The sequence below is a fragment of the Lissotriton vulgaris genome, chromosome 12, assembly GCF_964263255.1.
Source record: "Lissotriton vulgaris chromosome 12, aLisVul1.2, whole genome shotgun sequence".
Taxonomy (NCBI): domain Eukaryota; kingdom Metazoa; phylum Chordata; class Amphibia; order Caudata; family Salamandridae; genus Lissotriton; species Lissotriton vulgaris.
Window position 1 is genome coordinate 42,175,910 of NC_141700.1, and position 24,541 is coordinate 42,200,450.

At 46.4% G+C, this 24,541-nt stretch overlaps 1 protein-coding gene across 9 annotated transcripts in view; it reads left to right on the forward strand.

Moving 5' to 3' along the window:
* MAST3 (microtubule associated serine/threonine kinase 3) overlaps window positions 1–24,541 on the forward strand; it is a 189,584-nt gene that overhangs the window by 90,167 nt on the left and 74,876 nt on the right. For all 9 annotated transcript variants that reach the window (XM_086946984.1, XM_086946986.1, XM_086946983.1 and 6 more), the window contains one exon: window positions 19,601–19,689. In XM_086946984.1, the coding sequence (XP_086803110.1) occupies window positions 19,601–19,689 (89 nt within the window). The remainder of the gene's footprint in view (window positions 1–19,600; window positions 19,690–24,541) is intronic.

Genomic DNA, 24,541 nt, shown 5'->3' on the forward strand with positions numbered 1-24,541 from the left:
GAAGAAAATCGCCGGTCTACAGTGAGTGCCCTCTGCTGCGCCATTTAGTTGGCATCTTGTAGACTGGCCAACGTCTGTGTTATCTTTTGTAGTATTTGAAAAAGAAAGCAAGTGTGGAAGGTGTGAATTCATCCCAGCCAGTAGTATCCACTCGGACTCTATTCCATTCCATCGTTTTTTGCCCACTCTGGCCCTCTAGACCGGACCAGCCTAATGCAAGGCGGCGTGCGCCGTTGCTTCGTTGGGAGCAGGGCCACCTCAGTGAGCCCACCGCACATCAGCCGTGGCGACACCCTTCCGGGGTTGCTTGTGCTCTGTCAGAGCGGACCTAGCCATGCAGTTCCGGTGGAAATGTTAATTATTTAAGGTGATTTGCATAGTATGGCCTCTGTCTGAGGCGGCACAGTGCGCAAAACAATAGAATGGAATACGTCCCAGAGTATTTACTTGTGTTTCAGGTAATACAAGCATTCCATTTCCACCATTTTTTACCTTGCCTATTTTTTAATTTACAGACATGCCAGCAGTATTTTTACCTTTTATTCTTTTGCACTTTTAGTGTATCTTGCAAATGTTTAAAAAACGAAAAAAAGGTCTTGGGCCTGTGCAGGCCAAACCGGCTGGCTTCAACAGTTCTTGTTTAGTCTTGCTCTGAAGTTCATTTTCACTGAAATGTCTGTTTTTTAAATCAGAAGGTGTTGAACATTGTTCACCACACCTTCAAGTGCCACTTTGCATTAAGTGCGGAGCTACTGTTGGTTAAAGCCTCAAGCGAGCTTTCAGGTTTGGTCTGGAGCCGTCGGTATTGATTTGTGCAAGAGAAATGCCTGTCCAAAGTGAGGTGATGTTTTTTTTGTAGACGTGGGTGGGACTCCCTTAATTAAAAATTGTGTGCAATCCCCCCAAAAATTAACGACATTTTGTGAAATGGTAGTCAAGTATTTTGATTTTTTTTTAGTGCAAAATGCATCCTTGTTTACGCTTTGGATGCAAGGGCGTATTTCACGCCAAAAATTGCATGCAGCGCAAAGAGAAGCTCGCTTTTTTGTCACACAATCGGGGTTTCACCCGAAAGAATTGTATGTGTATAGCTGTCTTTGTGGTAGAGGTGTCTTGTGTACACACTTTTCACCTATTTACAAGGGTGTACACACATTGCGATGCTAACAACCACCCTGAAAACACAGTTCCTAACTGTTTGATCACCTCAAACACGATTATGTTGGCTACGATAATGCTAAAATGCATACAAGATGAAAAGAAAAAAAAATTAATAGACCAATATTAAACCTGAATATAACGCAGAATGCCCAGCCTGAGGCCAGGAGGGTAGTAAGACGCACTTCTAAAAAATCTTAATTAATAATAACAAAATAAGTAACATTAAATGTAGCAGTGTGCTTTTTCCAAATGCGAATAACCAATGTTACTACTACATCTGGGAGCTTCAGTTACGCTCCTCCGAAGGATGGAAGGCAGAAATTATGGCGCAAGTACTATTTTCGCCGGGCATCCCCATTTCTGAACCTTTGTATCCATCTGACTCAAAACTTAGAAGACATCCGGCATTAATGGTATTTGCGCCGCACAGGTCTTTTTACGCCTAGGCTTCGCACCAGATTCTAACTAAGTCCATAGGCATTATGGTATGTGGTATGTCTGAGTAGCATTGGCTAAGTCAACGTGTTATCCTTTATTCCAGTGTGAAATTATTTAAAACAGCAGTTCCATTGACCTAAATGTGAATTAGGTGGGGATGGTATTCACCATATTTTGTGGTGCTATTGTGCTCTTCTCACTGGCTGCAAGCTGGTTGGTTGGTTGTGTTGGTGACACTTCTGAGGACATCCAATGAGGACTGTCCCCAAGAGTGACCAAATAGGGTCTTCAAATCACAGACTGGACTTTGATCCATGAAAGAGGAAGAGAGACTCACAGGGCAACAATTCTACAATTGTGCAGCTGCTATTGGTCAGCATTGAGTCAGCGCATGGCCGGATGCGCAGTGTGGTTTGTGGTTTACCACGCGCTCCTAAAAGAAACAGTCGACAACACGAGTCATCTTTACAGTCCTTATGCAACGGTTGCTCTATCAAACTCTTACCACGTTTCGTTGTTGATATGCATGCTAGACCGATTACAAATGGTTGCAAAGGTCAGGTGGCGGGATTCTGATTGCATATGAATTTGGCCTTTATCTGAATGGACGTTTTAGGGATGGATGTTTGGCCAGTTTCGGAAAGCGACGAATGACATCACAAGAAACATGCAACAAAGGATTATTGGTGAGAACGTGCAGGTTGTAACTCTAAACTGGCACCCGTGCTGAAGCTAAGACATTTAGCATTTTTTTTTTGCATCGAAAAACCCTTAAAAAAAGCTCTCTCGAAAACCCTAGATCTATGGCATATTTGGAAAATTCCTCAAGATCCATCTTCTGCCAGTCTTGTTAGTTTTTCAGGTTGTTCTAAGTATTTATCAAGAGTGGAGGTCAAGTAAAGCCCCTGGAACAAAAAAAAACATGTGAAAATAACTTTACCAGGTCGCGGATCTCCACCCGGAAAGTTTTTGATGAAATTGTGTGTGATGAAAAGAATCCGCATACGTTTTTATAACCCTCCAGGCTTCTGGAACATTCCGCTGCGTACATTTCCACATTTCCTAGGGTTGGACTGTGACATTCTGCCAGGATCGGAACATTACTTCTTCCCCCAAAAAATCCCCGTAATTACTGTTATGTTGGTTCAGTTGTATGAGGGATTGTGAAATTGCGTTGCCAGCTGTCCTTTGGAATCGTCCAGTTTCTGCTCTCAGCTGTTAATCCAATGGTCTGTGTGTGTTAAGTTTTTTGCTTCGCTTGAAAAAGAGTTAAGATTTTCGTAAACAACTTAAATTGACGTGGTCCTTTCATACCACACAGCCAGACTTCTGTTCTCAGTGTTTTCTGCATCTTAAATGGTTTTCTTGTGAGTTGTATACATGAGAAATATCTCAACAGACCAGTCAATGAGGTATTAATGCTTATGAAATGTACCTAATAAAAGTATTTTAGGAATGAAGTAATTGAATACCCTGCTTCCAGACAAGCCTGCCCGGCCTAGTTCAGGCACGGTTCCATGAGGCTGTTGATCCGTACCAGGCTGATTGCCGACCAGGCCGTTATTAATACCAGCTTTAGACGGCCTCTTGTTACTGGTAGTCAAGCCGTTTCGGTCCTTTCTTGGAGTATTTCAGCAGCCTTCTGCTGGCACATCAAGGCTGACCGTGAACCCTTGGACTATGTTGATGTTGACATCCTCATTTGAGGGCTATCTGCTGAAGCCAGTTGCTTTGTAATGGATGAATGACACTGAAAAACCTCATCTCACCACATACGTCTTACTGGTCGCTCAAGATCTTGGAGACACCATATAATCATAATAAAGGTCAGCATTGTTCGGAGAGGCCTCCGTAGCTCCTGGTGGCCAAAAAATACAATTCAAGGTGCTACCCATTGTCTTACACAGAGCACCCTAAGACTAGTGCTGAACCTTCTCTCCAGTAGGGCGGTCAAGTCCACAGCCAGCCAGCAGCCGCCTTTGGCCAGCAACTTTAGTCTTGAAGTCATATCATTTCAACAGACTCAGGGTGGGAAGTAGAGCCTTCAATGTCCCGGCACCACTGCTGTGCGACACACTTTGTAAACACAGGAGACCGTTCTCGGATACGTGGCAGCACCCCAAAGACTTTGCCGTTTACACTGTGATATTTTTGTAACTTCTTTTATGAGGGCATTCATGATCTTCTAGCACTAATAGTCTTTTAGTGGACATGTGCAGTAGTGACCCAACATTCTGAAACCTGGGCCATTGACATAAAAATCACAGTGTTCTGCTCAACTCCCTCTACTTTCCTATTTTCACATACATTGTGTAGTGCTAAGGATGTGAAATGTTTGAAAAAAGAAGCGTAAAATGTGCTATTTTATCCACTCCCCATCATAACGTTCATCTTCTCAGCAAGCCTATTTTGTGTAGAGCGTGCTTGCAATCCTCATTCTGCAATCAAAAGCATTGGCAAAGCCAATAGGCTTGGTGTTTGGTACTAGGCCGTTGACTTTGCCAATGTATTTGTAAATGTTTATTACTCAAACATTAAAGGTGGTATCCCTTCCATGCGCACGTCCGCCCATCTTGGAATTGTTTGGTAGCCCTTTCAGAAATGGCTTCCCATGCAGGCGCACACAAGGTTGGCTATACTGTAATATATGGAAAGCCTCATCACAAACATGGCTGCCACACCCAGTTCACATATAGTGCATCAAATAAGTAGTAGTAATAACTTTAACATCTCTGCTTGACGGATTAACAGAACTGTGGAGCTGCTAAATTGAACATCGAATATATTTGAGTAGTAATATTTAAAAAAAGAATTACGACCCCCTCCCCCATCCACCCACCCCCTCCCACCAAAAGAAAAAACAATTGAGCAGATGCAGTGTATAAAGAGAACTTAACTTGGCAGGGGTCAATGTTTTGTATTTTTCCGAGTTTTTTTTTGGAATTCTTTTCCCTTGTTTATGTGTCTATTTAAAGTTGTTGTTTTACATTTTTGGGGGGATGAAATTCGTCAAAAGAAAGTGAATGCAGATGTGTGAGCACCCTCTCCATGGTAAAGTGCAAGTGGCCTCTTTGGACATGCGTTAAGAAAAATACTTGTCACAGGCCTAGTCCTTCTAGTGCTACTACTCCATCCAGAAAGTTGAATTTGTGCTACTCTCCTTCAAGTTCCCACGGCTCCCACCACCATTGATGCTTCAACCGGTGAACCTACTATTGCTTATGCACTAAGTAGTGTCACTAAGACTACCTGGGCTATTAGTATTTCTGCTTCCGGCAGCATCCTAATAGTAGCACCATTGCTGGCACTCGGTGCCTTATTTTGAGTTTGGCAGATCAAGAGCTTTGCCAAACGTAGGTTCCTTCAATTGTGAGGTTTGGAACTCCCAGTGGCGCCTTCGCCAGCTCTTCCTTTGGTCAGTGTTTGGCAGTGACTCGTCTGACACATGCTGCCACTTCTTATGGATTGGGCGTATGCCCTATTAATGTATACCTTCCATATTGGCCGTCCACGATGCCAGATTCTTACACTGTGATCAAATGCATGTAGGAATCTTCCTGGGTATCGGGACCATTTTTCGGTGGTTTGTAAGTCACCAACCATCACTTTGGAGCTTTGTTTCTGAAAAATGTAATATAAATGCTGCGCGGTTGGCAACAATTATTTTATTTATTTATTTATTGGGCTTCTAAAGCGCGACAGCTACCCAAAAAGGGTTTCCCGGCGCTGAAAGACACTAGGCCAGTGAGCAGAACATAAAACTCAGGAGGGAGGCAGGAGCAAGTTACTGGTTAAAAAGCCATGTTTTTATGGCTCTGCGAAAGTGGATGTAACGAGTTTGCAAGCATAGCAGTAAAGAGGTCCTTGCTGCATTTCCGGGGATCTGTACTTAGGGCAGATGGGACTCTGCCTGTGGGTGGTGGGGCGGTGGAAGCGGGACATTCTCAATGGAGGCCACACATCTATAACCTCCATAAGTATTGGTACTACGATAAGAATGTTACTCACTTTTCTGCTAATAATCATAACCACTTCTTTATCACTAGCACAGCTATGACTATTTTATAAATACTACTACCGGCGTGACTCTGCCTACTAGAAGCATACGCGTGTTGTTGTTGGGTTTGAACTCGATGAGTTGGCCCCATCCTGTCTGCTTAGGGTGGTGTGCACTGGCGTGGGTCAGGCGCAGACTGCTACAAAGACAAGGGTCTTTGTTGGAGTTGCCTCCAGGCAGCTGAGCATCAGATTTGGATGTCTGTACAGGGTTGGTTTTATGAGTTGTCAGATTCAATTACCCGCAGGGAGGTTTGGAGGTTGTGGGCCCTTGTTTATTTCCTTGTTAATGTCTGTTGTGCCTTGTGTTGCCTGGCAGTATCTTGATGGGCGTTTTTCCAAAGTCTACATCTAGACAGCACAGGTTTATAGAAGGGATCTTGCACAACTCTTTATTGCTGACTCCTATCTAACCAGATCCCCTTTCTGCGTTCACCTCCTAACTGTCCTGCTTCGGCGGACAACTGTTGGTGAATTGTTATGTGTTGTTTTCTTATGCGCTATTAAGTGTGTTCTTGCTGTTGGTAGTTTGCTACTGACCTGCTTTGTGACCACAAAATATGCCACGTTTGTACGCTGTGTCATTGATTGGTGTACTCCACGTCTTGGTCTTTGTACCGCCTGTTCCGCTTGTGCCCCTTTGCCTCTCTGTATTGCTTGACCTTTTTCCAGGTCCAGTTTAGGTTGGCCACCACGGTTCTCTTCCTCCATACACTGCTCTCATGTTTGCCTTGAGACCAGGGACAAGGTTCAGCAGACTCACTCTGCCCTCCCCTTATGCCACCTTTATCCACTGCACTGAAATACCAGGATGACTGACCAATTGTTTCCCTCACTCACTCCCTCTCACCCTCCTGCACCGCTGTCTTTGTATGTAGCATCTCCGATGGTTCCGCACAAGATAGTGCCTTGTACAAGTGTCGACCTAGGCCTACACAAGGATGAACTTCCACACGCATCCCTTTCCTTGGACCGAGTGCCTTCCTGCCTGGCACGATGCAAGCACCACGCTGAGGAAGGGTTGAGCTGCTGTCTGTAGCTTGCAAAAACAATTGCAAGAGTTAAAGTTCATAGAAAAGATTCACACACAGAATATTTGCCCAGAGGGTTATCCAGACAGACACAAAAGAAGGCCAACCAAGAGAAGAGCCAGCCACCGACAGCCAACGCCGGTGGTCACATTCTGTTGCTGGCACACCAAACAAAATTCCATAACTCCATAATTCCAGATGCAAAACATCCACGTTTCCCCCACTGCCACATGCATTAATAAATGCAATGGCCGGGGTTAGTTTCTCACCCACCCCTTATGTCTCCTTCTTCCACCACGCCCCAAGATGCTATGGCAGTGAGTGAGTGTGGAGCAGTTGCATCTCTGGCTACCGCCTCTCCCCTCAGCTCGTTCTCCAACACTGAGCTCTGTGAATGAATGTATCGGAGTAGTACGAGGGCTCTTCCTGTAGCCTTCTTAGACAAACCGCACAAGTGGGCGGGGTAGGGGACCAGAGCAACACCGTGCTACACCAGGTAGGGAAATTCAAACTACAGATTTAAGCGCCAGGAAACCAGATGTCCCAGTTGGCAAGAGGACATATTTGTCACAACTAAAAGACAGCAGTAAGTAGCTCGGGTGATAACTGGCTCCATCGGGCAGAGTTAAAAGGGCTACCAACTGAGCAAGACGAAGACCATGTCCCACGACCAACGAGGTCATTGAAAGAGCACATGGGCATTGGATGGCCATTAATCAGTCGGTACTTAGAAAAGAAATAACTGTACGCATTGCTGGCTCAGATTAGGTGGAAGCTGCCAACATCTTACATCCAACAAAAGAGCACCCTACAGATATTTTTCCGGTGATACATTTAATATTTGCGTGGCTTAGCATGGAAATTAGTAAGATCTATGCCCAACTCCTGACTTAACGGAGAACCAGCTTAAGGTAAAGGTTAACACTTCTAAACCACTACACTGGCACTAATGTGGGTAGAAATGGTTGTTTTTTTATCACCCAACCCTCCATCAGGCGAGCCCGCATTTTCAGACAGTCGTCTGCCCTAATAACCCAAAGCTGAAGAGGGCAAAGAGTCTCTTGAATGCTTTTGTACAAAATACACATAAAATAAAATAGGTTTTGGAGATTTTCGAGGATGCAATTTCACTGACCAAGAATATTTGGTAAAAGTACCAATAATGGTTCGCAATTAAGGACATTGAAGATGGGTCGAATGAGAAAATCAGCCCAATGCTTGTTCTAATAAGCTATGTATCTCAGCATGGTCTGTTTTAAAAAGCCATTGAATTTGTATGTCGTTCCTTGTGTGGCGTATGTTTTTGCCCCTTGGGGATGCTCTTACTGGAGGCCGGTAGAGGTTGATGGGTGAGGGTCCAGTTTTGAGACCTCCAACTACAAGCGTGGTCTACGTGTTCTTGGCCATTGTTTCATAGTGCTGTCTAGGGTGACCTTCTCCCTCCATGACCATGTCAGCAGGGCAGTGTTTTCCAGTCCTAGTCTGTGGTGTGACAACCTAATGGATTCTGTGTGTTGTGGTGTTGGTGTGTTTTCACTGATAGTGGTAATTTGTGGGTGACAAGCTCATGACTTCGGCCTGGTGTCTGGCCAACATTGAGTGAACAGACCAGTCATGCTGTCTGTTTTCGGGAGCGCTTTGTCCCCGTTAGTCTGATAGTCAACTATGATGGTGTGAGTTGTATAAGCATCTAGGTTCCCTGAACTAAGGGCCTTGAAAAAACCCTGCCCGTAAGAGTAAAATCGGCTAGAGGGCGGCAATAGCAGAGTAGCACCAGGAAGTGGTGCAGCAGATGCTGGGAGATCATCCTTCGATTACCAACATGCGCGTCCCGTACCCACAGATCCAGGTGTGGTTGGTTTGTTTGTTGTCGGTGTGCTGCAGTTGAAAGCGGAGGAGCGTATGATGATCATGCAGGCGGCGAGGGCTGAGACGTGTGCTTTGCTCGCTTGGGGCATCTTGTCGGTTTGCATTTTTGGCCCTGGGTCTGGCCGCCACTTACTGATTGTTCAAGAGCTCTCCTGATGAACACCTATGCCTCCAGGGTCAGACTCAAGCAGCTGATGTGTCGTGCTGTGACTACCACAAACATTACATACGGACCACTCTTGTATTGAAAGCATACTTACTGTTTTTGGCATTCATCGACTGGTTGTGGCATAGGCCGATCAGTCGGGTAGCAAACCTGGCTCCTGTGAAATGGGCAGATTTCTCCATTGCACGAGTGCTACTGGAAAAAGATGGGCTGTTGCAGGACCAACGTCACTTGGAAACTCCTAGCATTTGCAAATGTCTCTTCTCTTCACTACTTTGCTATCCCACCCCCACTTTTTCCTTCACTGGCTGCTGGTGGCTCACTTTCAGATGTTCTGTCATCAGGCATGGCTGTCACATCTGGTTCTTGCACCTTCTGTGTCATGTGGCAAATCTACACTTCCTCAAAACGACAATTACAAACCAATCTGTGTCAACATTATCAACCTCAAAAACATCGCTGACTTCGACCTAGCATTCGTCTCAACAACAGCTCCTCTAAACAAATGTCCTAGTCTTTATTAGAAGATTTTTAATATCTTGTGTACCTGTATTCTTTAAATTTACAGTTCTAATTTGGAGATGTCACGGCTGTACCGATTGGTGAATCCTTTGCTTGATGATCCTTCTGTTTATAACAAGCTATTTTACAAGTTTGGTTGCTTTGCAGAATGAAATGGGACTCTGCTCTCACTGCTTGTACCGGTTACATAATGCTTGGTACTCCTGGTAGGGTTGTGACTCTCTACAACTTCCATCTGGTTCCTTGGTGCCCGTTGGAATATATGGTCAGAAGTTGTTTTGGTTCAAGTTTGGGCTCTCTGTGAGTAGTGGGGTGAGGTACTTCAAGTTCGGCCGCCTGCTATAAATATGGAGCGGGGGTGTCTCCGTTCAGAGAAGTGTTAAAGAGAATACGAGAACAGACCTAGCCTTGCAGGCACAATCTTGTCTTTAGAAGAGATTTGTGTCATAGAGTAGGAAGAGCCATCGATGTTCCTTGCTGAGTCGGATGCTGTATATTTTATATGGCGTGCTGCCAGGAGGAACCGAAGCCCCACCCCAGAAACCATGTGGTGAAATGTGGAGTTTCACAGGAGGGACTGAAGGCTCAACCCTGGCAGCACCATGAAGAGACCATATCTTGAACCACAGAGTCCACCAAAGATGGACTGAACCTCCAAGTCGGGCACTCTCAAGCTAAGTTGTGAACCATGGAGGCCGATGAGGAGGACTGAATACCCACGCATGGACGCATTGTTAAGACTCCATCTAGTGACCTATGGAGCCCACCCTGGAGTGGCATGACCCAACCCATGGGAGCTCAGTTAAGCAACCAGGGAGTAAGGTCTATGGAGCCGCTTAGAGGCACTGGTGGCCCGGTCTCTGACACATTGAGCTTCCGGAGAGGACACTAAATGGACTCCATGTAGGCACCGCAGAGGCCACACCCCTCAAGCACCGGGGCTTGTGATATTTAAACCGTGTTTTTGTGTTTGCCCAGAGTGTGCACCGCTTGTGTGTAAAGTTCTGATAGGATTTTTAAAATCCTAGAAAAGCAAGTGGAATTCATGTGTTATGGGAATGTTACAGGTATTGCAGCCTCTTTGCCTTAAGTTGAGGTTTTCATGTTGGTAGCCAGGGATGGGAATACGCTGTAGGTGGCACGGCTACTCTCTGGTTGATTTATAGTTATAGGAGTGGCATTTATGTAATATGGTGCCCGCAGATTAACATTGTTATGGGATGCAGAGGATTAAATGCCTAGCTTGACCTAGTTCAGAAAATGTTGGTGGAGAATTATAAATACACTGGTAAGCATTGCACGATAATGGACTATTGCAGCCTTACAAATCAGAGAAAGCGAGATGGAGGCTAAAAGTGTTCCAGAGGCATGGCATGCACACACTGGCAGCTATAAAACCAAAATAAATCAAAAGGATACCTGGGTGGGTTGACACATGTTTTACTGACAGGACAATCATCAGATCCTTGATGTGGCAAATACAATCCAGCCTGCGTTGAGGGATATACGAACGGGGGGCTCCGGGCTAAAGACCCATGCCACCAGCTCCTAATATGATGCACCGGTAACTCACCCGGGGGGCTGGGCGGGGGGGTCACTCTTGGTCCAGGATGGGCCGATCTATGCAAAAAGTTTATACTAAGCATTGGCAATGTAAATAAATTCCATTTTAGAGTAATGTTATCTTATCTAGTTATCTTGGAAATCCACCATGGATCCAAGCTCAAGGACCAACGTTGATCATCACTACATAATGTTTGTCAAGTCAAGTCAAGTCATAAAATTTGTATAGCGCACTACATACCCAGAGGGTTTCAAGGCGCTTAGGAAGGGGAGGAGGATTATTTGTCAAATATCCACGTTGTAAGCTGCTTTCTGAAGGCTAGGTGATTCTGGGTGAGGCGAAGGTAGGCGGGGAGTGAGTTCCATGTTTTGGCAGCCAGGTATGAAAAGGATCTGCCTCCCATGGTGGTCTTGTTGATGCGAGGTACAGTGGCGAAGGCTTGGCTGGAAGAGCGAAGTTTGCGGGAGGGGGTGTAGAAGGACAGTCGAGAGTTGAGGCAGTCTGGTCCGATGTCGTAGAGTGATTTGTGTGCGTGGGTAAGCAGTCGGAAAGTGATCCTCTTATTGACGGGTAGCCAGTGGAGGTCTTTAAGGTGACCAGAGATGTGTTCGTTGCGTGGGATGTCTAATATGAGCCTGGCTGAGGCGTTTTGGATTCGTTGTAGTTTCTTCTGGAGTTTAGCGGTGGTACCTGCGTAGAGGGTGTTTCCGTAGTCCAGTCGGCTCGTGACTAGAGCGTGGGTGACTGTTTTCCTTGTTTCGGAGGGGATCCAGCGAAATGTTTTTCTGAGCATGCGAAGAATGTTAAAGCAGGAAGAGGAGACGGCGTTAACTTGTCTGTTCATTGAGAGTGAAGAATCCAGGATGACGCCAAGGTTCCGTGCGTGGTCTGTCGGGATGGGTGCTTTTCCGAGGGCTTCCGGCCACCAGGAGTCGTCCCATGCAGAGGGGGATGTACCTAAGATGAGGACTTCTGTTTTGTCTGAGTTCAGTTTCAGACGGCTTTGTTTCATCCATTCGGCGACTTCTTTCATTCCTTCGTGTAGGTTAGTTTTGGCGGTACTGGGGTCCTTGGTGAGAGAAAGGATCAGTTGAGTGTCGTCAGCGTAAGAGATGATGTTGAGGTTGTGTTGGCGGGCGATGGCCGCGAGGGGGCTCATGTATACGTTGAAGAGGGTGGGACTGAGTGAGGATCCTTGAGGTACGCCGCAGATGATTTCGGAGGCCTCGGACTTGAATGGTGGGAGGCGGACTCTCTGGGTTCTTCCGGTTAGGAACGAGGTGATCCATTCCAGTGCTTTTTCTTGGATTCCGATGTTTCTGAGGCGTTGTAAAAGGGTGCTGTGGCAGACTGTGTCGAATGCTGCAGAGAGGTCGAGGAGGATGAGGGCGACTGTGTCTCCATTGTCCAGTAGAGTTCGAATGTCGTCTGTTGCTGCGATGAGGGCGGTCTCAGTGCTGTGTTTTGCTCGGAAGCCAGATTGTGAGGGGTCGAGTGATTTGTTGGCTTCGAGGAAGGCGGCGAGCTGGTTGTTGACGGCTTTCTCGATGACTTTGGCCGGAAATGGAAGAAGCGAGATGGGGCGGTAGTTTTTGAGTTCGGTGGGGTCTGCTGTTGGTTTTTTCAGAAGGGCGGTGAGTTCAGCGTGTTTCCAGTCTTCTGGGAAGGTGGCGGAGTTGAAGGAGCAGTTGATGACGTCCCGGAGGTGCGGAGCTATGACGGAGTCTGCTTTGTTGAAGATGTGGTGGGGGCATGGGTCTGTGGGGGATCCAGAGTGGATGGAATTCATCAGGCGGATGGTGTCCTCAGTGGAGATTGGGTTCCAGGCGTTAAGGGTGTTTACGGGGGGAAGATGGTCAGCAGATGGTAGGGTGGGTTGGCTTCCGGGTTGGTTGTCAAAGCTGTTGTGGATGTCAGCAATCTTGTTGTGGAAAAAAGAGGCTAGGGAGTCGCAGAGGGTTTGAGAGGGGGTGATGTCGTTGGAGTTGGCCGAGGGGTTGGAAAATTCCTTGACGATGTTGAAGAATTCCTTGCTGTTGTGGGCGTTGTTGTCAAGTCGATCCTTGAATGCTGTTTTCTTGGCTTTTCGGATCAGTTGGTGGTGAGTACGGGTGGCGCTTTTGAAGGCGTCCTTGTTGCTGGTGGATGGGTCTTTTTTCCAGGCCTTTTCAAGGGAGCGGCACAGTTTCTTGGACTTTTTGAGATCATCGTTGAACCATGAGGCCTTCTTGTTGCCAAGTTTGTGTTGACGTTTTTTCAGTGGTGCTAAGGTGTCGGCGGTGTTGGATAACCAAAGGGTGAGGTTGGAGGCGGCTTCGTTGGCGTTAGAAGAGAGGGCTGGGGAGGTTCGAAGGAGCGATGTGGAGATCTGATCCGTGGTGATTTTGTTCCAGTTTCTTTGTAGAGTTGGTTGGAGGTGGATGATGGGTTTCGGCTTGTTGTAGGTGAAGTGAACGCAGCTGTGGTCAGTCCAGAGGAGATCCGTAGTGTGGCTGAAGGAGACATGGTTGCTGGAGGTGAAGATGGGGTCGAGTGTGTGACCTGCGATGTGGGTGGGGGAAGTGACCAGTTGTTTAAGTCCGAGGTTGGCGAGGTTGTCTAAGAGGGTGGCGGTGTTGCGGTCGTTGATCTTTTCAAGGTGGAAGTTGAGGTCTCCCAGAAGGATGTAGTCATTGGAGGGGAGCGCGTGTGGGGTGATGAAGTCCGTGATGTCTTCACTGAATTTTGCGCGGGGTCCTGGTGGTCTGTAGAGGAGGGTGCCTCTGAGTGTGGTCTTGGGGTCGATGTGGATCTGGAAGTGAAGGTGTTCGGAGTTAGCGAGGTTGGCGTCGGAGCTGGTGGAGATGCGGATGGATTTCTTATGGACGATAGCGATTCCTCCTCCTGTATGGTCGGTGCGGTCCTCGGTGTGATCTTATAGTCATCAGGGATAGCGATGGCGATGTCAGGGGCGGAGGAAGCGTTCATCCATGTTTCCGTTAGGAAGGCGACGTCAGGAGAGATGGTGTCTAGTAGGTTCCAAAGGTCAATGGCGTGCCTGTGGACCGAGCGGGTGTTGAGAAGGATGCATTGTAGGTGGTTGGGGTCGGGAATTTGTGGTGTGGTCGTAGCGGAGATGTTGTCGGTGCCGCTAAATTTGCAGGAGAGGCAGGAGAACGGTCCATGGGTGCGACCAGGAGCGGCTTGGACGCAGTTGGGGGCGCGACCTGGGTTGAGGGCTAGGAGGGTGGTGGCATCGTAGGTAATGCGGGGGGGCAGGGCAGCGCGAGGGGCAGGGGGTCTGGCGCTGGGCGCGGTCGGGCGTAGACGGGCTTACCTTTGGCGCACCTTCGGCGCGGGTTGGGCGCGGACGCTGCGCGTGAACGCTGCGCGCGGGAGCTACTGTCATATATGGATAATACAAATATGCTGGGGGGGGGGGGCATACACATCCATGCAAACAAATGTTGTTTTGATTGAGTCTTGGGCGTTTTTCAATCTATAGCATCAGGTCTAACTAGCCTTAGAGCCTTCCTTTAAGCTGGGCTCAGAGAAGTGAAATAAATCTGCAATACATGAACTCAAATTTCTCGAAATCTTTATAAAGTTTCTCTGAGAAGCTCGTTTCAGGTGAAACCTACTCTAGGTGAAATCATCTGTTTAAAGGTTCTTGGCGCCTGCGCAGGGGCTCCATTCGTCAGGTGAGTTCTTCGGTTCAAGTTTGGATATGAAAGAGTGTGCTGTCTTGAGAAAAGATACAGTCCAGAGCCTTGGGGAGGCTTTCTTGAACGAGACACCGGTTCCTGTTATGAAACCCTCATTTGATGACTCAGTCCGATTTTACCCTTGAAATGTCTCCAGGGCCTAAAGCGTACCAGTCTCCTGGAGGGCGCGGCCTCCTGAGGTTTTCTGGTTACTTTCTGCCATGCGTGCAATGGACTGACGCACTCCTGGTCACCGGACAGCTGGTCCTCCCCTGTTATAGGCTGTGAGGCACATAGGAGTGAGTCCACCCCCCATCCTTTCCACCCAATGGGTACTCAGACACCCAAAGTGGGCATTCATTGTTTTTAGGAAAATGTAAGGTCTCCCACTAGCCTACAGTAATGAGATACACGTGTGCTCTGATACAATATCATCAAAATAACCTGAAATGAAACCAAGTGAATTAGTGTGTGCAAATTCACTAGGTCTCAGCTGTAGTATGGCCTGGCAGCGCTGAGTCCTCCCTCCCCAACCCACAAAATCCGCCTCACCCCACCCCTTCCATCTCTCCTCAGATTCTCAAGGAAGATGCGCAATCTTAGGGGTCTTAACACCCAGCTGTATTTTATTAATGCATACTAAACATTATAAAATGCACATCATTACAATTATTTATAAGCAGTAACTCAATCTTTAAAACTTTATTTACATCTGTTGATGCCTAGCCTTAACAGAGACTCTATACATTAGCTTTCCTACCGCTCTCTAAACATGTTCCTGCGTACCGCAATGTGCGCCTTCGAATGAGATGATGACTGGTCCCCGTGTTCTCGGTTGATCCTGACCCACCCTTTCCGTCCATTAGACCTGTGGTCGGTCCCTCCTTAGGGGAGCACCGCACCCACCCACATCCTATTCAGGTTACACATGTGCAGGGGGCCATCCTGCCTGCCAGGGTACCTACCTCGGGCTCCCCTTACACCCATCCCTTTCCCCACGCAAGGGCCAGTGCTAGCTTCTCACCCATTCCGCATGTGCAGTGTGGAGGGCCACGCAGCCCGCCAATCGCTGCCTGCCTTACTGAAGAGCGGCCGCACATACGCTGCCACCCCGACGAGAACCGCCATGTATGCGCACTCCCCCGATATGGGAGAGCCCTTTGCCAAATGTCAAGCTAATGGTTTTGCCAAGGTTTTTGTTGCAATTGTACATTAAAGAAAACCTATTCCAAGATGGCCACTGATGCAGATTCACGCGTTGAGACCCACAGGTGCATCACAGCGCGTGCCTGCGCACTTTCATAATGCCAGCCCCAATTTTAAATATATCGACCTAACGATGGTTGGACAAGTTAGACCAGTAAGTGAAAAAAGCCGTTTGGAAAATGGGACTAGACCGCTTTCCAGCTGTTGCTCCATAGTGTTAAAAATGTATATGACTGTCTCCCGCAACACTGGATGTAGAGTGTGTTGTATAGGAGGTGATATATATATATATAGCTGGGTTTGGTGGCTTAGTGGACTAATGTACCCACTGTAGGGGCCTGTGTTCGACCTCATGGTCACAGGTTCAAATCTCAGCAGGTTCACTCAGCCCTTCATCCTTTTGAAGTCGATACAATGAGTACCATTGAGTTGGCAGTAAACATCTGTTATTCAGCGCCAAGATACCCTTTCTGTATCTTTACACCATATGTTCTACATGACGAACGCCCAATAATCCCTTTTATAAATTCGTTCTTTCCCACTTACACTTACCCTACAGATTTGTAGACCTACATTTCCCTTCACGTTGAGGGGGTCGACCGCCTGGGTAAGGTTTCTGGATGCCGGTTGAGTTGTGACACATCACTGGTGTGGGGTTGTGTTCCTGTGTTGGATAAATGTGTCCCCCCGAGTGAGTCCATTTCCTGCCCCTGCTGGTCGGCTCCAGTCCCTGTATGGTCCGTGTAGCTGTGTGTACAGCGACCCCTCCAGTTTCCTCAGTGCTGCCGGCACAGGAGAGCCGAGGGGCCTTTCAGCAGACTCTACGCTGTCGTCACACCCCTGGCTTCCTGGCGCAGTGACCTATTCCCAGAAGATGAGTCAGGCGCCCCTAGGACCAGTCACCTGGGAATCCCCTCCAAGCCCCACCACCGTGAGCATCTTTTGGTTTTAACCCACGCTGCCTCCTCAGGCTGAACCGTGGCCATCTTGGGTCTGGCTAGCTTGGGCTTGCGTTGTGAACCTCTTGTCAGACAGGCACCTTTTCTCTCGTGAGTGGAAGCACCAAAAGACAATATTTTACAAAACTAGAAGACCTCGTTTGCTTAGATTTCACATACTAAGCTCAAATGAGATACACATGGCGCTGTGCATACACTGCTCCTGACATAATACTGCCGTGTTTGCGGACTGCTTGCAGTTCTTGTTGTTTTAGCCTCTTGACCTAAATTTAGGGCTTGAAGTATTCTGGGCTCCAGTAATTAGCTCCAGTGAAAAATGTGTTCGCCTGAGATTCACGAAGACAACACTGTCCGAAGCTGTGTATTTAGAATTAATAGCCGATTTATTTTAATTTACTCGTAGGTGGGTTGCCGGTGGGAAAATTGGGCTGCGGTTGGACATAAAACACAATAGGCGATTTGCAGGACAGAGGCAGGTTCGAGGGGTTGTATGTGGAAATGCCTTCAGCTGTTTTGGGATTGCCTAATTAACACAAAAGTGGTCGGTGGGGTCAACAGTGTTGCAAAGTGATTTAATCCGAATTCTGAAACGTGTTTTTTAAGAAGTAAAACTCATGGGAAGCTAGTTGTAATGGGAAGTAAAGAAACCCAAGAAACCTGTTCAGTTTCCCAACACGACCCACAAGGCCCTTGAGAAGGAAGTTGTGCAACAGTAGTGGTATGTAAACAGAAATCCACTCTCTGGCGAGCAGTACTTTTCTGTGGAAGTTTATCTCAGCAGTTGTGCATGCCAGAAGTTTGCAAATTGACAAATAAGTCGTAAACTGCTTTACCATGTGTAATTTTGAAGTCAAGTCCATGGTTTTTGCCGATCGATATAGTTGTGAATCAGAAGCAGGGTCCAGCTGCACCGAGTACCAAATCCAAACAGTACTGGGTGGGTGCATCTTGTAGGCGCAGCTCTGTTTGTGTCGGTTCTAGAGTTTATCTCCCTACGCTAGGCACATGAAGGTAAACCTGTTTCTGAAGCTCACTTAACAGCCATTGGTCGCGCTAGCGAGCTTTCTTAGTGGCCCAACTGCATTATCTATTACAGCGCTTCTTGCTCTTGACGATGTCGCAAAAAGTTCTTATCGACCCGAGATGTCGCCACATCTTCTCAGCGAGTCACCTTCTCTCATTATTTTGTTCTGTCTCTAGTTATCTTTATTGCTGTATGGATTCATTTTTATTTCTAATGCCATCTCCCCTCCCCTTCCACAGAAAAATACATACAAACCTTTTCAAATATTTCCTGAGTGCCGAACGGTGTATTGCCAATACATCTATTAGCCTTCCTTCAAAGCGTTTTAAGGCCTGTCTCGTGTTGCGCCAAACTCACAAGCAAGACCGACTGTCTTCGTAAGATAGTTTTTGCATTTTCACCCCAAGAACGAGGAAAGTAATTATTTTGTCCAGCTCTGATGATCAGTCCATCCTGCCGATTAAAAACAGTCATAACTGCCTTAAAAAGTGGAAATAAGCCTCGGCGAAGCAGATGCTACATTTTTAGTAGCCACCACAAGTGAGCGCAGGCATTCACAAATGCTTTTCGCAGCGTTGCATGTACAGATACTGCTGGCCCAGTCACATCCTGCTATCTTGGCTTTGTCAGTTCTGTGCAAAAGCAGCAAAGGTCTGCTTTCTATGTAGTATATTTATTTATTTATTTATTTTATTTAAAGAGTTTTATATAGCGCTGGCTAGACCCGGAGGTATCAGAGCGCTATACAAGAGAATCAACAATGTAACAGAAAAAGTTCAACAATTACACAATAAATCCCCCCCCCCCCCCCAAAATAGGCAATACAATTCGTAGAGGGGAAAAAGGAGAGAGAGGTAGTGGAGTGGGCAGGGGAGGTGAGAAAGGGAGGATAAGGGAAGAGACAATATGGAGAGACGAAAAGAGATCTGTAGGATACTTGTAGGAAATAAAGAATTGAATGTGACAAACCTCTTGATGATTGAGTAAAATAGTCCCTTCTGCCTTCCAATGGAAGCACTTCCTGGAGGTGTAATGTTACACCAAATAGCCAATACCACGGGGTGATGTGGCAGTCCTCCTCTGGGTGCAGCTAATTCCAGACTCTGGCCGTTCTGTTGCTACTACGTGGTCGTTGACCTCCTTGCCCACAGACAGCCCTTGGGATGCAGGCGCACAGGACTTGGAAAGGTCTTTTGATGGAACGTAATATATTAAAACTGCTCTGGGTTTATGGCGCAGAAGGGGAACGTTTACTTGGTATTTTTTTAACATATACATTTTTTTTGTAAGTTCTTGCATTTTTCTTAAATGTTTGTGAACGTCGCCAGTTGAAAACTCTGCATTCCTAGGCTGTTGTTGCTTTGCCCTTTAAGTTGAATAATCTTCAAGTTTGATAATGCTCTCACCTAACTAATTTGTAAGCAAATCTCTTACGGACTATGAAGGCAAATACATTTATTTTCTTTACATGGGTACTTAACTATATTGAGTAACTTTTGTTCCAGTAGTCACCTCCTTCTAAATTGCCTGCAAGGCTTTTTAGATACTTACTGGCCCACTTCACCCCACACACACAGCCCAAAAATCCCTTGAGAGGAACAGCTCCAGGTACAAAAATATTTCAGCTGGAGTCCTCCTTTTGAAGACCTTGGTGTAGAGTTGTATTCTGTTCTCTTGCTGGAGGGGTTTACATACAGGGATTATATATGTATTGCTCTCTTATGGAACTGCTTTCCTGCCTATAAGCACTTGGCCTGGGCTCATCTTCTAATATGAGTACCAGGAGTAAAGTGCCCAGAACGAAGCGCTGACGTATCGTTTTTCGCAGGAAGCCGCCTGCCTTAAGTAATGTTCCTGACTTAGATCATGTTCTGCTTTCTGTTGTCATAATTCTGAGGTCATATTTCCGTTCTCTCTGCAGCTGTCGGAGCAGTAACCGAAAGAGCCTGGTCGTTGGCACACCGTCACCAACCCTATCGCGGCCTCTGTCCCCACTGTCCATTCCCACAGGTGAGTCACGTGATAAGCTGTAACGATAGCTCCTTGAGTTCATGCTTCTGCTCCGGTGAGCTGTATGGAACCTGCAATGTGGCCGACTCCGCTTTTCATCGTTTCCGTTGCGTGACGCTGATTTGGGGAGTACCGCCCATTGTTGGCAGCCCTACAAAGCCACCAGACCATGGCAGAGAATAATAACAACAAGTTATGTTTTATAATCACAATAACTAGTGCTGTCACACATTCATTTACACTCCATAGCGGTATTGACTAGTTCTTAAAATGACTCCTGTTTGCACAAGGTACAGTACAAGACACTATGGGCCTTATGTATGAACACATTTCCCCATAGACACAAAATGGGTGAAACCCTTTGATACATCTGGCCCTTTACCTCTTGTTGATGAGTCTTTGACAGAGCTTCAGTTTCATTTTTTGGTGCTCAAAAAGTAAATGTGCTGCACAAATATCCAGCATAAGGGCATTACCATGATTCTCAACCAAAATTCTAGCCAAAACATTTTCATAGTAAATACATTTTGGGATTGCAAATCAGATGATAGTAAAACAGCAAGAGGGAAAAGAGGTTAACATGTGTTTTGCAGAGTGCACTGTAGGACTTTTGTACCACTTGGTAATAAAATTGGGGTTACCAACACCAGTGCAGCATTATTTTATAAACTGGCAAAAAAGTAGGAAGGCTTCAGTCTCCATTGCGAAAGGGTTACATGTACCAAGGGATTCATTCACTGAAGGCCTTTTTTGCATCACATCGAACCCAACTCTTCGCAAGCCGACTGATCAAGCGCAGGTCATTAGGTTCTTGGAGCTCAGGGTAAGACCAGGGCCACTGGAAATATGGGATTCTGCGGCACAGCTTCTTTCGCATATGTATGGATGTGCTGTGTTTTCCACATAATCCATCTGCAGATTTGAACAGAAAAAACAATTGGTTTCTCGCTCAAAGGGATGAAAAGTTGATAAAATGTGGGAACGTGTTCGAGAGCAGTGAAAGGTACTTTGCAACGGTTAACTTGTCATTTTTCAGATGCTTATTTCTGGATTTTGTTGTTAAGCTGGTACTAATGGGGTGAAATATTTTCTCAGACAGTATTAATGTGTGAATTTTACAAAATAATTAAGTAATAGTATTGAAAAATGTGCTGGGATAAGCCGCATAATTTGCCTTTTTCTTGCTGCATAATTTAGCCAACCCTTCTTTATACTTTGGTGCTCCCCTGCCTCATAATTCCAGTGGCCCTGGCCTGGGTAAGACCCTAAACCTCCTTTAGTCTTCAGTTCTAGATATCCCCTTGAGTCTCTTTTCCTTTCAGAGCCCCGCCCCCCTCTAGACCCTAATCCAAGTTTACACGCTCTTCCCAACCCAAGGAGGTTCTTTTAAAATGGCCTATTTCTCTGGACCAATAATACACACTTTTTTAAGGCCTCTGCCAAATCTAAAGAGCAAATGTGAACCAATGGTGCAGATAATGTTGTGTTTCTCGTCTTCCTAAAACGTTTTACAGCCGCCTTCTTGAGACTTGAGCTGATGTGCTAGCGACTAGAGACTGCTCTTATGGCTGTTATTGGCTCGTTTGCGTGTATGCGGAAGTGAAACAGCTTTGTGGATAATTCGACAATTGATATAATGCACTTCTTTTCCTTTGTCATTTGAAGAAACACATTTTTGGATTTAGTCTTCAGTTTGTACCTTGCACAGGCGAATACCAGAATTCAAATGAAGTGAAGTATTTTAATGCCTCAGTGACAATGTAATTAATGTCATCAATGTGTTTGACGCTCGGCCCTGTTTTGACAATCTTAAAACAGCTGTAAGGTTATTACAAACTTTATTTGTTCGCAATGTTGCCTGAAATAATTACACACAATTTGACTCCTTCTGAATGTCACCACATTGGTGTGGAGAATATTATTTTCCTTATGACTCCTGAGACCGAACATTCAGACCTGGCTAAGAGAAGGACCCGAAAAAGCTTGCCGTGAGCATTGTTTGCACCAAAAGGCTTATAGGTTTGCAGGTGGAGACTGATAGGCCGTTGAAACCTCTGAGCTTACTTCATTGGTGGTGATACCGCACGCTGCAGATGAAATAGATGAGTGAGGATGCAGATTTGCTGCCTTGGGGAACGCCCCTATTGACTCGGAAGGTGTGAGTGGATATTCCATGTACCAATGGTGTGACGCTCGCTCCCCCCCCCCTCCCCTCCCAGTGTGTGCGCCCTTTGGAGGGAATACATGTGGAGAAGTGTGGCTCAATGGTTAGAGCGGCAGACCCTGATGCAGAGGTCTAGCCCGGGACCAGGGTTCAATTCCCTGCCTCGGCGGGTCTTGGGCTCAAAATTCCACGGACCTGATAATTCTCGCCTCGATGCCTATTCCAATCATGGAGTCCCACTCTGCAACTCTGGGCAATAGCTTGCTTAATCTCCACAACGGCCCCCACAACGCTAAGGATGCCTGGCCTCCACCTTGGGGGTGCCCAGGAGTGGACGCCTCGCAGGGAAAGCCAGGACGGGTTCCACAGCGGTATTCGTACAAGCGCCTTGAGACCCTTGCGGGTGAGTAGTGCGCTATACAAGTATCAATTTACATTTTTTACCCTTCAAAGTTTGCGGCTGCCTTTTATTTTCTCCTGAACTTTTTTGTCTACTTCGTGATGAACAGGCGTGAACACTGGTAGCTTCCGTGACATGTCCTAGAGCGTGCTTGAGCAATGAGGAAGATGTCCCTCACACTGATGTTTCCAAGTGCTTCAATAGGAGTTTCCGGAAACTTTTACCCAAAGCATCCAACAAGGAGACCGGTCCAAAGTTCTGTAGGTCACCCTTAAACTTTATATTTACACACATGTGCCTCAGCTCAGGCTAGGACAGAGGAGACCTGCAGATACCAATGTAGAGTTTAAAACCTCTTGTACGACTTGATGGCACAGGTATGGGAAATGTGTACAGTTTAGTGGTAGTTTGAAGAGTCACCTGTGCCCTAGAGGGGTTTATTTTGAGTCTGTGACAGAAGATCCAGGACATTATCTCTTCAGGGAATGAGACTTCAGATAGAGACACATACCTGCTTAAAGATGGCCAAAAAGTTGGAGGAAAGGATGTTGAAAGATTGAACAAGTCATGAGCTTTGTGTTGCGATTACAGAAGTGGTTTGTACACCCTGCAGCGTTTTGCTTTGTGTTAACCTTGGTAAAGTAGAGTCGAAGCGCTGTAGTATTTTAATTCTCTTTGTAAGCACAGGTTGGAGTGCACTGCAAACACTACATTATTTGTTGTTTGCATTTTTATCAAACAGCACTATAAAAATGTCTCTTTCTATCTTTGCCTACCACTGAAAAATGCAGACTAGAACAAGTACACGTTGTAGCAAAATTCTGCCTTTCGGGACTTGCTGTCCATTGTAAAAGTGTCCACCCTCCGAGCTCGTTCACACACTTGCATCCCCCCATGTGAGGAAGGGGGTGCTTCTGTTACCCTGTACAAAGAAGTGGATATCTAGGCACTATGGCTGTTTCACCGAGCTCTGCTCATCTTGATGAGTCAGGAGTAATTCCCGGCTGACTGAGCCATCAAAGGGCGCGTGAGTCATCTTCGGGGAATATGTTATTGTGTTGGAAAGTCAGTGTTGTGATAACTCCCTGGGACTCAGCAGAAATTTCCCTCTTCTCTTCTGATGCAAGGAGTGTGGATGACAGGCTCTGCCATTTGTTTACACAGACCAAAGTTTCCCACATTGGAGTTAGAGCCGGGTCACATGGGACATTCAACCACCGCTCGCTCAAGCCGACACATTCACCTAACATGAGAGCACATCTGGTCACACTCCTGAGAGCGAGCACATCTGGTCACACTCATGAGAGCCAACACATCTGGTCACACTCCTGACAGCGAAACTTCGCTAGCTGCCTGACACTGTGGTGGAAACCTCTCAACTGTTTGAAAAGCCATCCTGTACCACAGAAACAGCTTCAATGCCTTTACAGTCTGAGACCCCAAAGCATAACCGTAGGGTGGGCACAACAGGCCAGTACACAGTGTCTGTGCCACAGCCAATGAGTACATCTCATGAGGCATTGATACTACTGGGAAACAAGACAAACTTTCATAGCTCTGATCACCCCCTCCCAATGGGCCCACACTTTCACCGAGTGACTACTTCGGCCATAAACTACCTTCACAGAGGACGCAGACACCCGCATAGCTCCTTTGAACTCGGGTACCATCCAAAATGGCCATCCATCCCTCAGCAGATGTCCTCTGATCTCAAAGTGCCACCTCAAATGCCATGCCACTCCATCTGCTTCTACACTCTTTCGCCCCTTGGATTATGCAAGCAGTTTGATAACCCTGAGGTTGCACCCAATTCAGATGTCACCATCGCATGTAAGAACAGGATTTTTTTGCAAGCAGAACAGAAATCTTGATTTCAATAAAAAAGATTTTGGTGCGGAAATTGACTTGTTTAGGTTTGCCTGTCTTGGTGGACTTTCTACAGTAGTTAGTGATGTTTAGGCCATGGGAAAGACCATGGGTAGGTGCATATGCTTGAGCACCTAATCTCAGAATAATGTATGTATTCACAAACGTTTTACCAACCAGAAGTCGTACTTCGGCAAATGGTTGGAGGAAGTCATTTGACAGAATGGGGCGTGCAAGAACCCGTATTTAACAGGAGCTTAGAGGAAATCGCTGCGTCAAAGGAAAAATGTTTTTTTTTGCTTAAAGAAAATTAGAATATTGACCACCCACAGCTATATAGTGTTAATTACACATACCAACAAGACAGGAGTAAATACAGATTGTACCAAGTTTCTTTAGTCTTTGAATTTGGCTCAGTTGTG